The sequence below is a fragment of the Peromyscus maniculatus genome, chromosome 6 (genome assembly GCF_049852395.1).
Source record: "Peromyscus maniculatus bairdii isolate BWxNUB_F1_BW_parent chromosome 6, HU_Pman_BW_mat_3.1, whole genome shotgun sequence".
Classification (NCBI taxonomy): Eukaryota; Metazoa; Chordata; class Mammalia; order Rodentia; family Cricetidae; genus Peromyscus; species Peromyscus maniculatus.
In genome coordinates this window covers 90,693,181-90,706,906 of record NC_134857.1, presented here as the reverse complement: position 1 = coordinate 90,706,906, position 13,726 = coordinate 90,693,181, and the positions used below count along the sequence as shown (strand labels likewise).

The following is a 13,726-nucleotide window of genomic DNA, read 5'->3' as shown; positions in this document are numbered from 1 at the left end:
ACCATGGTCTCCTCTTCCTTGTTCTCCCTCTCTGTTCTTGATCTAGCTGGGATCTCCCACTCCCCTAAGCTCTCTTTCCCTCAAACCTTGCCCTTCATTACCCCCAATCACGTCCAGGTTGTTCATGTAGATCTCATCCATTTCTCTCATTGGGCGATCCCCGTGTCTTTCTTAGGCTCCTGTTTTCTAGGTAGCCTCCCTTTAGTTGTGAGTAGCAGTCTAGTCGTCTTTGTTTTGCATCTAATATCCTCCTATGAGTGAGTACATACCATGTTTGTCTTTCTGAGTCTAGGTTACCTCACTCAGGATCCTGCTCTTATTACCTGTTACTATGCCTTCCCCCACAAGTGTAAACTCTCTCCCTAGAACTGTAACCCAAAACAAACTCTTCTAGAAGTTGCCTTGCTCATGACATTTCATCAGAGCAACAAAAAAGTAACTGACAGGATTCTCAAAAAATATCATCTCCAAAGAAGCAAGGATTTTTATCTATCGTCTCTACTCTTATTCTTTGGAAAGCTATGTAGTATCAGATACTCAGCAAATATTTGTGAGTTTTGTACGTGAAAAAAAAAAATTCATGCAACGCTTCACACAGAGAATAGACAGCATATAGTATGGTGACAGAATTAAGTTTTTTATAACTATATTATCAAATGTTAAAAGTTAAAGAACTATGCAGAAAAAAAAATACCAAGAGGAAAAGAAATTCCTGTCAGGAACAATCACTTCCATCTAAGAGGATCTGTGAAGTAGAAACATGCCTAATTAAGCTGACATTTTCACAATGTAGAATACAACAAAGCACTATAAGTGGAAGTTATTACTCTACATAATCACATGAATAAACCACACAACTATAATGGTGAGAAAAAGAAATGAGACCCAGGGGAACACACTATATGTCTCTATGTATGTAAAGTTCATAAACCAGGTCACTGATTGTTTTATGCTATTCTTGAGGTGCTTACCTCCAAAAAAGATTAAGAGTTTCGGGTTGGAAGAACAAAGATACTGATGCGAGATATATTTTGTCTGGACCCAGGCATGGCTCTCTAATAATTCATGGTGCATGCAGCCTGGCATTAATTAGCTTTATTTTTGCTATGATAACCACCTCAACATCTCAATGCTCAAATAATGACCATTTTTCTGTTTCTCGCTTCTATTACATGAGAGGTTTGGCCTGTTATGTTCTCCTGGGTTAATTTGGCCTCAGCTCAGTCTTTCTTCATTCCAGGAATCCTCTCTTCTGGGACTCAAGCAAGAAAAATAATCACTATTGGGGACATGTTTTCCACATTAGCAGGGTTCAGAAATTCAAAGATGGCAGAGGGAACTAAGCAGCTAGCTGTACAACAATTTTCTGGTCCAAGGTACTGCACAGGTTGTTCAAATCTGAGTTTGATTTTCATGTATTTGATCTAGACTTTCCCACATGCCATGAGCTGCTGCAAACGAACGCTGTGCAGACATTTTGTGTTTGTCACCTTCAGTGGTAACAAACCTTCAGTCCTTTCAACCTGAGCCATTTTCTCCAGATGAACATTTATTTTACAGATACAATCGAGTATCTAACCCAGGTGCTTTTGAGTTCATCAAAAGTGAGATTATCCTTAGTTAGGGGGAACTAGAACTTTCCTGATATCAGAAAGTCTCTCTAGGGGGACCTTGAAGAAATAAGTTAGTCATTCTGAGAAAGCCTGGCAGAGTATCACATGATGAGAAAGTCACAGCAGAACACTGGTTATGAAAGATGTCCCCATCTGACAGTAAAAATGAAAGGGGAACCTCAGATACCCAACTTCAAAGAACTGAATTCTTCCAAAAATCTCATGAGAATTAGGAGAAAATTGTCTGCTATAGAAATCAATTGATTGCAGTCTTCCAGTGGAGTGAAAATCTTCTGTGTCTCAGCTCTTGACTTCTATGTATTGTATTGTCATTGCTGATGGTGGTGGCTGCTAAATTTGTAGTAACCTGCCCCACAGCATCATTTCTGGTCCTTTTCAAATCGTCTAGGTAGTGGTTCTTGAAGTTGAGTTTGTATTATGCCACCTGAGATTGTCTGTTGACTAACAATCCCATCCCTGAGACTAATTCATAAGCAAATGTGTGACAATGCTGCCATTGATCTAGAGACCACAGACTACACACTGAGAACCACTGTTTCATCATTGTTACACTTTCCATTTCTTTTCTCTCCAGGGTTGTGGATAGAACCGTCTTGTTTTTTATAAGCAAGCACCCTACTACTGTATCCCATCTGAAACATTACTCCTAGGCTCTTTAAATGCCCTCAGCAACAATCTAAAATACAGTGAGAGCATATACATCTGATAGAAGCTAATGATTATTTTCTTTCATAGCAAAGATTTTCACAAGAGAGGGAAAGATCTCATTAAGTGATACTTATTAGTCCTAATACCTGATTTTCATTAAGCTGCCTCATCCTTACTATGCCTAGAGCTCTTGAGCATACTGCTCATTTCATGCAGGCACAGGCACATTGCTTCTTCCCATGTTGTAAAGTGAATCCCCATGTTCCTACTGTATCCATTTGGGTGCTCTGATTCACAATAGAAACAGTAAGAATATCCTATCCAATATGGATACTTGAAATTGTTAAGGTGCTATATTCTATTCTCTAAGAAGTCAATAAATCTGAACTTAATTGAAAATGTGGGGTAAGTTCATAATATCCCTGTTGCTGCTACCTAAATAAAATTCATTAATATTTTTTAAGAAATGAAACACATCCACTCATAATAGCATCATGGGATGTTGTCATTCATCTGTGTAGTATTGAGTTTAATAGCTGGGTCAACACATCATGGCTCTAAAAGACACTACATACACCAAGAATACAAAATATGCTTAGGTTTTTATGTTTGACATTCCTATTCAAACACAAAAATCACCACCTTTTATTGTTATTTCTACAAAGGAGTTTCCTTCTCTTGACAGAAGTGCCTCTTTTGACGCTGGCAGTTTTGTAGTAACTGCAGAGTGGCAAGAACTACACCACTTAATGAATATTCATATCAAATCGGTGTTGATAACATTTTTCATGTCACTGCTCTTTAACCCTTCTTCAGCACACACTCTGAGAATTACAATGAATTCTTGAGACACTAGAGGAAGTCTCTCCAGTCTCTCCAGTAGGTTTCAACATACATTTTAAACTATAGTCCCTTCATCGGGGAGAAGTAAGAAATACACACTAGTACAGGGGAGAAGACTGACATGCAAGCGGCATGCTAATTTGCATATGAAGACTCGCAGTAGAATACAAGCTCCTCCAGCAGAGGGTTTCGCTCTTTCTGTTTATGGGGATGTCACCTGATTTTAGAATAATATTTAATGCAGAATTGACACCCAGGATACTTGTTGAATAAACGGATGACCGAACAAGCCCATTAATTGTGTGATGCCAAAGATCGATCAAGACTTTCCCAGTCATATAAAATGAACACAGCAATGATCCTGTGATTCCAGAATCAACAATCTGCAGTATGGAATTGGCTGGGATTCCCAAACAATGTACCAAGTTCTCAACATAAAAAAATGAAAATACAAAATCTTGATATTCAGATGGCTACAATATGACATGGGAAAAATATATGTAAAATGCTCTAATGTGATATGGAAAAGCACTGTAGAACTACAGACCAATTGAATAGCCTACAAACATATACTGTTTGAGTATCATCTAAAACTACAAAGGTGGAGATAATTGAATAGTAACCTGTATTGCTCAGGGTTCTCTAGAGGAACATAACTGACAGAATTCACACATGCATGCACACATACAAAATTTATTAAAGTAGCCCAGAGGCTATGGTCTGGGTAGTCCAATAATGGCTGTCTTCCTGAATTGCCTAGAATCCAGTAGTTTTTTATGCCATGAGCCTGGATGTCTCAACTTGTCTTTGATCTATGTTGAAGTCCTAAGAAAGTAGATTCTAGTGTCAGTGAAGGAACACTAACAATGGGATAGATGAATTTGGTATCCAGATTGAGAACAACAGGCAGAGAGCAAAACATTCTATTTTCCATACCCTTTATGTGGGATGCCACCAAGTATTGCCTGGATTTTAGGGTATGTCTTCCAACCTTAAACAATCCAGAATAGGGTAGGTCTTCTCAATGATCCAATTTAGAAATATTCCTCACAGGTGTGTTCAGTTGCTTGGGTTTTAGTTAATCCCAGATATAGTCAAGTTGACAACCAAGACTAGCCATCACACAACCCCAAAGAGATGTGGACATATTAAAATTCAAAGGTTAGGGACAACAGTAAGCTATGAATGTTAAACTCTTTAACATAAAGCAAGAAATATATATATATATATATATATATATATATATATATATATATAGTGTACTCAACTAAAAAAAGTTTAAACAATAGCTAGCCTTTATCATCTCATAGTTTTAATATTTTCTAATCTACTTCATCTTTATTTAATTGCTAGCCAAAATGTATTGCTTCAAGGTCCATTCGTTTGAAAAGCATTGGGTTTCACCACCCGATGGATGTGAAGGTATCCCACTACAAAGGAAACAGAGAGAATATTCATCCAGCACAGCCACAACTCTCCTGTCCTGAGGAGGGAGTAGTGCAAGAGTTCCTACTGATCTTCAGTGCTGAGACAGCTTTGATCTAGATCCCTTTCCCACTAAAAACTACTCCATGTGGTAGAATAAGCAATAAATTCCTCTCTATGGCAAGCCAAGCTATAGCAAAGGGAAGTGTCACAGGCCTTTTCTTCTCTACAATTTGCACTTGTGGCCTTATCTTTATTCTACCTGCGAGAGAAGGTAAAATGAAACTATTCTCATTTCTGAGATCTTGAATTCAGTCCATACTTGAATGTTTCTGAGTTTTCCAGCGTGACATCATCATACTTAACAAAATTTGGGTTCTTTGTCTAGATGAAAACATGATTGTTTATCCACAACAGTTCAGTCAAGATTGCTCACTGAGTCATTCCCAGGTGCCCTTGTTCTCCTGCTAGAGACGACACCAGAAGTCCAAGTCTCATGGGCTTCCTTAGAAAACAAATAAATTAAATAAAAACAGTTAATAACAAAATCTATGAAGGAAAACACCAGCATCTTAGACTGGAAAATATTAGACAAGGAAGGCCATTCTCAGTCAGGCCATTGATGTGGAATGATAAAGAGGGAGTTCTTTTCCACACTTTGGCCACACATCTGTTGGAGGATTTATTAAGGCAACTCCATGTAGTTAAAAAGGAGGTTTATTTTGGGGGGTAACTTACAGATGGTAAAGGGATTGGTTACAGGATCTGGGAGAGGTGGGGTGTAGTCCAGCTGGGTTCTCTGGAGAACTCTGCTTGGTCTACCATTCAGCATCCAGGATCACCAGGAACAAAGAAAGCCAGCACATCCAGATCTCGGGTCTTAAGGGCTCCCATCTCTGCTCCGACTCAGGGCAGGTCATAGGTAGCCTCACTTGGGGTAGTACTTCTGTGGTGATATTTTATTTGTGCTGAAATATGATTTTATTTGTATGTTAATAAATAAAGTTGCCCGGGGGTCAGAGCTAATAGCAAGCCCTTTAGCAGAAGTCTGGCAGTGGTAGCACACGCTCTTAATCCCAATCACATGACAGGCAGATCTCTGTGTGTTCAAGGACACAGCCAGCAGGGAAACACATGACACACGCCTTTTTTTTTTTTTTTCCCCGAGACAGGGTTTCTTTGCACCTTTCCTGGAACTCACTCTGTAGTCCAGGCTGGCCTTGAACTCACAGAGATCCACCTGCCTCTGCCTCCTAAGTGCTGGTATTAAAGGCGTGCACCACCATCGCCCGGAGAGACACACGCCTTTAATCTCAATACCAACCATAGAGACCTGGAGGTCTGTATAGACAGGCAGTGACAAGAAGGCCATGTGGTTGGGTTTACAACCAATGAGAAGGCAGAACTGAAAGTCAATAAAAAGACAGACACACAGCAAGTAAATGTCTTTCTGAGGGGAAAAACAACAGTGACAGCAAGGGGTAAGAAGGAGGTCTTGGTCTTAGCTCTTGGCTGCTGCTCGATCTCTGGGCTTTTAACTCTGCATTTGGCTCTGTGTTTCTTATTTAATAACACTGTTCAGAATTACATCGACATACTTCCAGGTCAAAACTAGAACAGCTACCCACTACACACGTAAATAAATATGTCATCCAAGAAAGAACTATTGGTGTCAGAAGGACAGTATGTCTTAATCCCACTGAGGAGTTTGGAATGCTGCATGAGATGAAATGGAAATGACCTGAAGTTACTTGATTCTCCTAATCAGAGAATGGGAAATCCCTCAAGTGATGTTATCTTATAGATTTTTGTAAAGCCCCTATTTGTAAGCCAGAAGAAGAAGGGATTAGTTAGGGGTGTGGCTAGCTGCAATGAGATTCTTTGGAGACTGATTGCCAGGATAGAAAGACACTTTCATCTTCAGTAGAATTGGGCTTTGCTAATAAAAAATGAAGAAAAGCAGATGAACCAGCAAAATTTTGTTTAGCATAGTTTTACAAGAAACCACAAAGAAGTGAACTGAAAATTGGGTTAATAATGAACACGTTCTAAGTCCAGGAGATGGCTCAGTAGGAGAATACTCATAGCCAAGCCTGGAGACTGGAGTTGGATCCCAAGTACACGACAAGGAAAGTGCCAACTTCCTCAGTTGTCCTTTGACCTCCATAAGCATGCCATGGCATTTATGTGTATGCACGCATGCATAACAACTCACTTATTTAATTAATTAAATAACTTTAAAAAACCAGACACTTAACACATCCCAAAGGAAAAATGATAGTTTGAAGACAGAGTGGGAGATGTATTCGCTAAGTGAAAGCCTAAGGTGTGCTATAAAATTCTCACATTTATAACTAATCTCATGTTCTATTCTGGGCATTATTTGTTAAAATAAGATATTAAACCAAGAGTGAAAAGGAAGAATACCTGCTTTAAGAATTTTCAGTTGGTGAGCCCTATTGAAAATAGTTATAAAAGATTTAACTAAGATAACTAAATCAAAAACAGCAATAATCACCTGGTTTCAAATTAGGATTCCCTGGAGAGCTTTACAGTCTCCATGTCTAAGTTCCCCTGAGTGAGTCTCTTTTAACTGGGCTGAAGTAGACTCTGCCATAGGTATTTTCATGAAGTTCCTTGAAGATTCTAATGAGCCACCAGGACTGAGTCCTGAGTTTAAAAGTAAAGCTGAGGATGTCCCATCAATAAAGCTATTTCATTAATGGCATTAGTGGAGAGAAAGGATGAAGAAATTCTATCACCAAGAAGTTTAGTGTGGGTAAACAATATCTTAACACAAGAAAATAAAAACCCATTTTCTTTTGTGGGATCAGTTCTTAAGTTTGGGAAAATGTTACTCTTGTTAAGGAAGTACTTAATCATTTAAAAAAAATTTATGGCCGGGCGGTGGTGGCGCACGTTTTTAATCCCAGCACTCGGGAGGCAGAGGCAGGCGGATCTCTGTGAGTTCTAGGCCAGCCTGGGCTACCAAGTGAGTTCTAGGAAAGGTGCAAAGCTACACAGAGAAACCCTGTCTCGAAAAACAAAACAAAACAAAACAAAACAAAAAATTTTATGAGCCGGGCGGTAGTGGCACACACCTTAAAAATTTATGACCGGGCGGTGGCGGTGCACGCCTTTAATCCCAGCACTCGGGAGACAGAGCCAGGTGGATCTTTGTGAGTTTGAGACCAGTCTGGTCTCCAAAGCGAGTTCCAGGAAAGGCACAAAGCTACATAGAGAAACCCTGTCTCGAAAAACAAAAACAAACAAAATTATGAATTGCATACTTATGTGTATTTTGTCTGCGTGTTTCTCTGTGCATCACACTCCTACTTGGAGCTCCTGGGGGCCAGAGGAGGGCAACAGATTCCCTGGGATTGGGGTTAAAGCCAGTTGTGAGCCTTCATGTGGGTGTTGGCTGTCTAACTCGGGTCTTCAGGAAGAGCAGCCAGTGCTCTAAATTACTGAGCCGTCTCTCCAGCTCCAGGCAGCACATATTTTTTAAATTATTGTATTTCTGTTATGGACAATGAAAACAGATTAATAGCTCCTGCTTGAATGACAGAAAAAAATAAAATAACTGAGGATGTGGGTATCAAGTCTGCCTTTACAAGGAGACAGACCAGGGTTTGAAAAGTGAGCTGCATTGGAAAAGTAGTCAAAAGATAAGAATTCCATCATTTCCTTGAGAAAATATTTATGTATGGATACATAGATTTATGTGTGTTTGTATATGTTCATATATAAACTAGTTAGCAGATACATGTGGTGGTAATCTAATTGTACTGAAATGTGATTTTGATTGTATGTTAATAAATAAAGTTGCCCGGGGGTCAGAGCTATTAGAGCCATAACAAGAGTGTGGTGGTGGCACACGCCTTTAATCCCATAGATCTCTGTGTGTTCAGGGATACAGCCAGCATTGGAGACATATGCCTTTAAGACCTAGGGGGCTGTACATTCAGACAGTGACGAGGCAGTCACGTGTTTGGGTTTACAACCAATGAGAAGGCAGAACAAAATACTATAAATAGACGAACAGACAGGAAATAGGTCTCTTTCGGGAAGCTGGGACACCGCAGGCGGAAGGGTGAGATTTTAGCTCTGAGCTCTGACCTCTTGGCTTTCTCTTTTACATTGTTTCTGTGTTTCTTATTTAATAAGAGGGTTGGTTACATCTACAGATACACTTCCTGGTAATGGGTTTTAGAGTATCATATGACTGATAATTGTTCTTTAGTTTGAACCATAGAATTCTCAGAACAGGACTCAAGTTAAAGTGAACAATTCTCCGGAAACACAATGGAGGGTGTAAGGTCATCTGATGGCCACAGCAACTCTACTTTTTGACCTGGATCTTTCAGTCCATTGGGGGATCACTTTGGACTCAGAACCAAAATCTCGTGTTAAGGTTTTCACTTTGCCCCACTTACACATTCTTTGTTTCCTAACTCCAGTTAGAATAGAGAGCTTGATGAGTTACAAGTGTCGGGGAAGGGACAGGAACCTTGCCACCAAAATTCAGTAGCGGAGGCGGGGATCCGACAAGGGGAGCAGAAACACATAGCTGTAAGTGGGTGTGTCTACTTCAAGAATGGGTGAAACCGAAAGAGGCTGAGGGACGGAAGGAAAGAGTGAGAACGGAAAGAATCCCGGGATAATAGTGTGGTCATAGGGAAACAGTAAGTAAAGGGTTTGGAGAGGCGGAACAAAAGTGACCTGTAGGCAAAAGAAACTCTTTGCACGCCTCCGCCCGAAGGAGGCGGGACGACCAGCGGGGACTACAAATCCCGGCAGGCCCCGGGACGCGGAGCCCGCTCGCCACACACCGCGCAAAGCCTGCTGGGGGCCGGTTGCCGCGGCCAAGATGTCGCTGATCAAGAAAAGAAAGCTGGAGTCGGGGGGTGGCGGCGCTGGAGGGGAGGGAGCCGGGGAGAAAGATGGCGGGGAGCAGGAGGCAGCCCCGCCACGACCCCGGAGGACTAAGCGCGAGCGAGACCAGCTGTACTACGAGTGCTACTCCGACGTATCGGTCCACGAGGAGATGATCGCCGACCGCGTCCGCACCGACGCCTACCGCCTGGGCATCCTGCGGAACTGGGCCGCGCTGCGAGGCAAGACCGTGCTGGACGTGGGCGCGGGCACCGGCATTCTGAGCATCTTCTGCGCCCAGGCCGGTGCCCGGCGCGTGTATGCGGTGGAGGCCAGCGCCATCTGGCAACAGGCCCGGGAGGTCGTGCGGCTCAACGGGTTGGAGGACCGCGTGCACGTCCTGCCGGGCCCGGTGGAGACGGTGGAGCTGCCGGAGCAGGTGGACGCCATCGTGAGCGAATGGATGGGCTACGGACTTCTGCACGAGTCCATGCTGAGCTCCGTGCTGCACGCGCGGACCAAGTGGCTGAAGGAGGGCGGTCTCCTCCTGCCAGCCTCCGCGGAGCTTTTCGTGGCCCCGATTAGCGACCAGATGCTGGAATGGCGCCTGGGTTTCTGGAGCCAGGTGAAACAGCACTACGGCGTGGACATGAGCTGCCTGGAAAGCTTCGCCACGCGCTGCCTCATGGGCCACTCGGAGATCGTGGTGCAGGGTCTGTCCGGCGAGGACGTGCTGGCCCGGCCGCAGCGTTTTGCCCAGCTCGAGCTGGCCCGCGCCGGCCTGGAGCAAGAGCTGGAGGCCGGTGTAGGCGGGCGCTTCCGCTGCAGCTGCTATGGCTCCGCGCCTCTGCATGGTTTTGCCATCTGGTTTCAGGTGACCTTCCCTGGAGGGGACTCGGAGAAGCCCCTGGTGCTGTCCACCTCGCCCTTTCACCCGGCCACTCACTGGAAGCAGGCGCTCCTCTACCTGAATGAGCCGGTGCCGGTGGAACAAGATACGGACATTTCAGGGGAGATCACTCTGCTGCCCTCCCGGGACAACCCCCGACGCCTGCGCGTGCTTCTGCGCTACAAAGTGGGGGACCAGGAGGAAAAGACCAAAGACTTTGCCATGGAGGACTGAGCGTTGCCTTTTCGCCCATCCACCTTCTTCGGAAGAGAAAAGGAGATCTGTGCAAGTCGGAGACATATTTGTCTCCTTTCCTCACCGTTTCTGGGAAAGGGAGAGTGACTTCAGTCTTCATCTGAGGACATTCTTCTGGCAGTGTTTATTTAAAAAGTGAGCCTCCCTGACCAAGGACTGGTGCGGTGTGCTTTTAAGCCTGGAAAGCATGTAGTGTCAAACTTGTATTTGTTTCACTGCGGGGGCGGGTGGGGGGGGATAAATATGTAAGTTTATAATTGGTCCACGCGCTAATCTGACACCTCATCCCTTATCTCCATATGAAACTGGGAAGAAAGGCAAAATGGTTCAATTAGATTTTAGAAATTTCAAGTATGATTTTTAGAGCTTTTTTTTTTTTTTTAGTCTCTGAATTCACTCAAGTCCTAGGTGCCTGTAGGATGTGGTACATGTGCTTCCTTATGTTCTAAATAAAATTCATCCCGTTAGTGAGGAACTGGAGCACACGTGAAATACTTTAATTAGCCCTGTTCTCATTACTCTTAATCCACGGGGTGCTAAATTTGATGAACACAATAATCCTAGTAAAATGACTAATTGTACACCCTAGACTAATTGTCTAGGCAATTCTAAATGTAACAGGAGGAAAAGTCTGAACAGGAAAAAGTATGGGTTTGAATATCCTAATTTTTACTTTTAAGGCCGAGCCAAAAAAATTTTATAGATGTTTTATAAGAAGTATTTTATGATTCTTGTAAAGCAGGCTGACCAAGAAGATTGCTGAGCCTAAGCCAAGGGTGTGTTTTATCTAGTGTGCTTCTTGAAACTCATTTGAAGGAACATAAGTGTCCTACTTACAAGTTCCTTTCTTCAGTTCTTTTTAGTTCAGCCAAATGTGAATGGTGTAAATTTGGGGAAATCGCCTATAATGAAGTGTGAGTCATGTTATCAAATTTATTTCACTGACGTTTCTTCCCTCATTTCTGTGGCAAATAAAATGGCATTCTCACTTTTTATAGCTGAGGTCTTAAGACGTTTTGTGTACCATCTATGAGTTTATTATAATGCTGTTACCTTTCTGATAGTGTCAGCTCTGAAGTATTGCAGTGCCTGCAAAATGCAGCTTGAGGACAATTCAAGTTATGATTAGCATGGTTTTGAATTCTACTAGCTTTGGAAGGTTTAACCAAAAAACAGGTCTAAAAACGGGCGATCTTGAGCACTCTTGAATTTTAGATTTTGTAACCTTGTTTCTGTTTTTGGCTTTTTTATTGTATATTAAATTGCTAAACTATTAAAGCTAATTTTCTGAGCTCTAATTTGAAATGCAAATATAAAACCATCAGTTTTACAAAACAGTCAAGCACTCCAGTAAAATCTCAAAATTTTGATGTCAAAATACTTAACATAAATGCTTAGTTTAGAGATTTGAAAAGTAGTTCCTTTGGGATCATCTATGTTTTTAATGAAGCTTTCACTTAGAGTGATTGCTGGTGATTTTGTTTGACCTTTCTATAACAATTTTCCTTCGTATTTAGAAGTGTCCTGTGGAAGCCCTCTTTTCTGTATATTTTGTAAATACAAGTGCTATATTAAAAAAAAAAAAAAAAGGACAAAAAGGAAAATCCAGTTAAAACTTGGGAGGGTGTGAGAAAAGGCAAGATTTCCCTGATTGGGCAAAGTAAGTTTCAAAATTCTAGTTACATTTTAATTTAAAAAAAAAAAGAAGAAGAAGAAATTAGACAGATATGGAGCTGAAGCCAACACGAAAGGTAGGAGTCATGGTGGAGTACTTAAGAACCAAGTCCCTGGAGCCAGAAAACTCAAACACTCCTCTGAGTCTTCAGGCACCCCACCACCACCACCACCTCCTCCACCACCACCACCACTCTCCCCACACACACTTGTTCTTTTTTCCTTTCAAAGCGCTCATGCAAACTGGAGGTAACAGACAACTGGGGATAAGAATAATTAATATAGGAAACCTAGAAGGAAGCTCAGCACCGTGGGGCTGAATTTGTGTAAAAGGCAAACCTAGAGCAGTCTGAGGCTGCGTACAAAATGTGCTGCAGAATAAATACTCACCTTGTTGTTTTTTTCTTTTTCTTTTACAGGTACTGTTCACAGTATCAGCATGGATATACAAGAGGAGCAATATTTGCCGCTGAGTACCAAAGAATCCAGAGGAGCGCCACGGCCTTTGGGATGAACACACTTGGGCAGGATGAAAGCCTGAGGTGTGTGGACACCCAGGCACTGTTGATGCAATATGTAGATTAGGACTGGTAATGTGGAGCCCTTAGACTCCAGGTCTGGATTACCAGACCCAAAACAGCACCGTGGTAAAGTTCATCTACCTCCTGCACAGCTTACATTTATTTATCCATGTAGAATCTTCCATTTGTTTTCCATTAATTTATTGAGCCGGTGAATGTAGTTGCTAAAAACACAATCTAAAACTCATTGTGACGGGTATGTGGGATAACAAACTACAAGAGTGTGAACTCTGCCCTCTAATCCATCACTACCACTACAGAAACCAAAAGCCTGATGATAGAGTAGGGTGGTTTTAGTATCAGGAAGGATAAATTGTTTATTTTACACATTAAGTAAAAAGTTTCTCTAAGTTCCATAGATGTAATTGTCATTTGTTGTTTGTTTTGTGAAATGGGGTCACATGTAGTGCGTCACGGTCCTGGAACTCACAGTGTAGCTGAGAATGACCTTGGACTCGTGATGTTTCTAAGTCCACCTTCCAGATGCTGGAGTTAACAGCTCTGTGCCACTGTGCCCGCACATGCCTAATGCTTGGCAGTTAGATCTTAGGCACAACTCTTTGACTTCCTAAACCTAACCAAAATTCCACTTTCATTATATTAATACTGCATACTTCAGTTGAGAACGGAACACTACAGACCACCTTAATGGTAACAAAGGCTTAATTATTTGATGCTAAAGGAAAAGTGTTTAGTACTAGGGAACCTCACAGGTGACCCCAGACCTCCCTTCAGTGTATAACTCCTTCATTTTGACACAGTAGGCACTCATTGGGACAACCCCTATTTTTATTTCCCTAACAGTGGATAAAAGGTGACACTCTGGGGTCCCCAGAAAACTGAATCCATGACAGCAGCAAAGGCAAGTGAACTCCTTGTCATTTTGGTCATGGGCTCCCTTG

General features: G+C 42.1%; 1 protein-coding gene across 1 annotated transcript; it reads left to right on the top strand.

Moving 5' to 3' along the window:
* The first annotated feature begins 8,650 nt into the window (after nt 1-8,650).
* On the top strand, nt 8,651-13,180 carry Prmt6 (protein arginine methyltransferase 6). The gene is made up of 2 exons (XM_006979439.4): nt 8,651-10,704; nt 12,663-13,180. The coding sequence occupies exon 1, from the start codon at nt 9,421-9,423 to the stop codon at nt 10,546-10,548; it is 1,128 nt and encodes a 375-aa protein (XP_006979501.1). The 5' UTR covers nt 8,651-9,420; the 3' UTR covers nt 10,549-10,704; nt 12,663-13,180.
* Nucleotides 13,181-13,726: the final 546 nt, after the last annotated feature.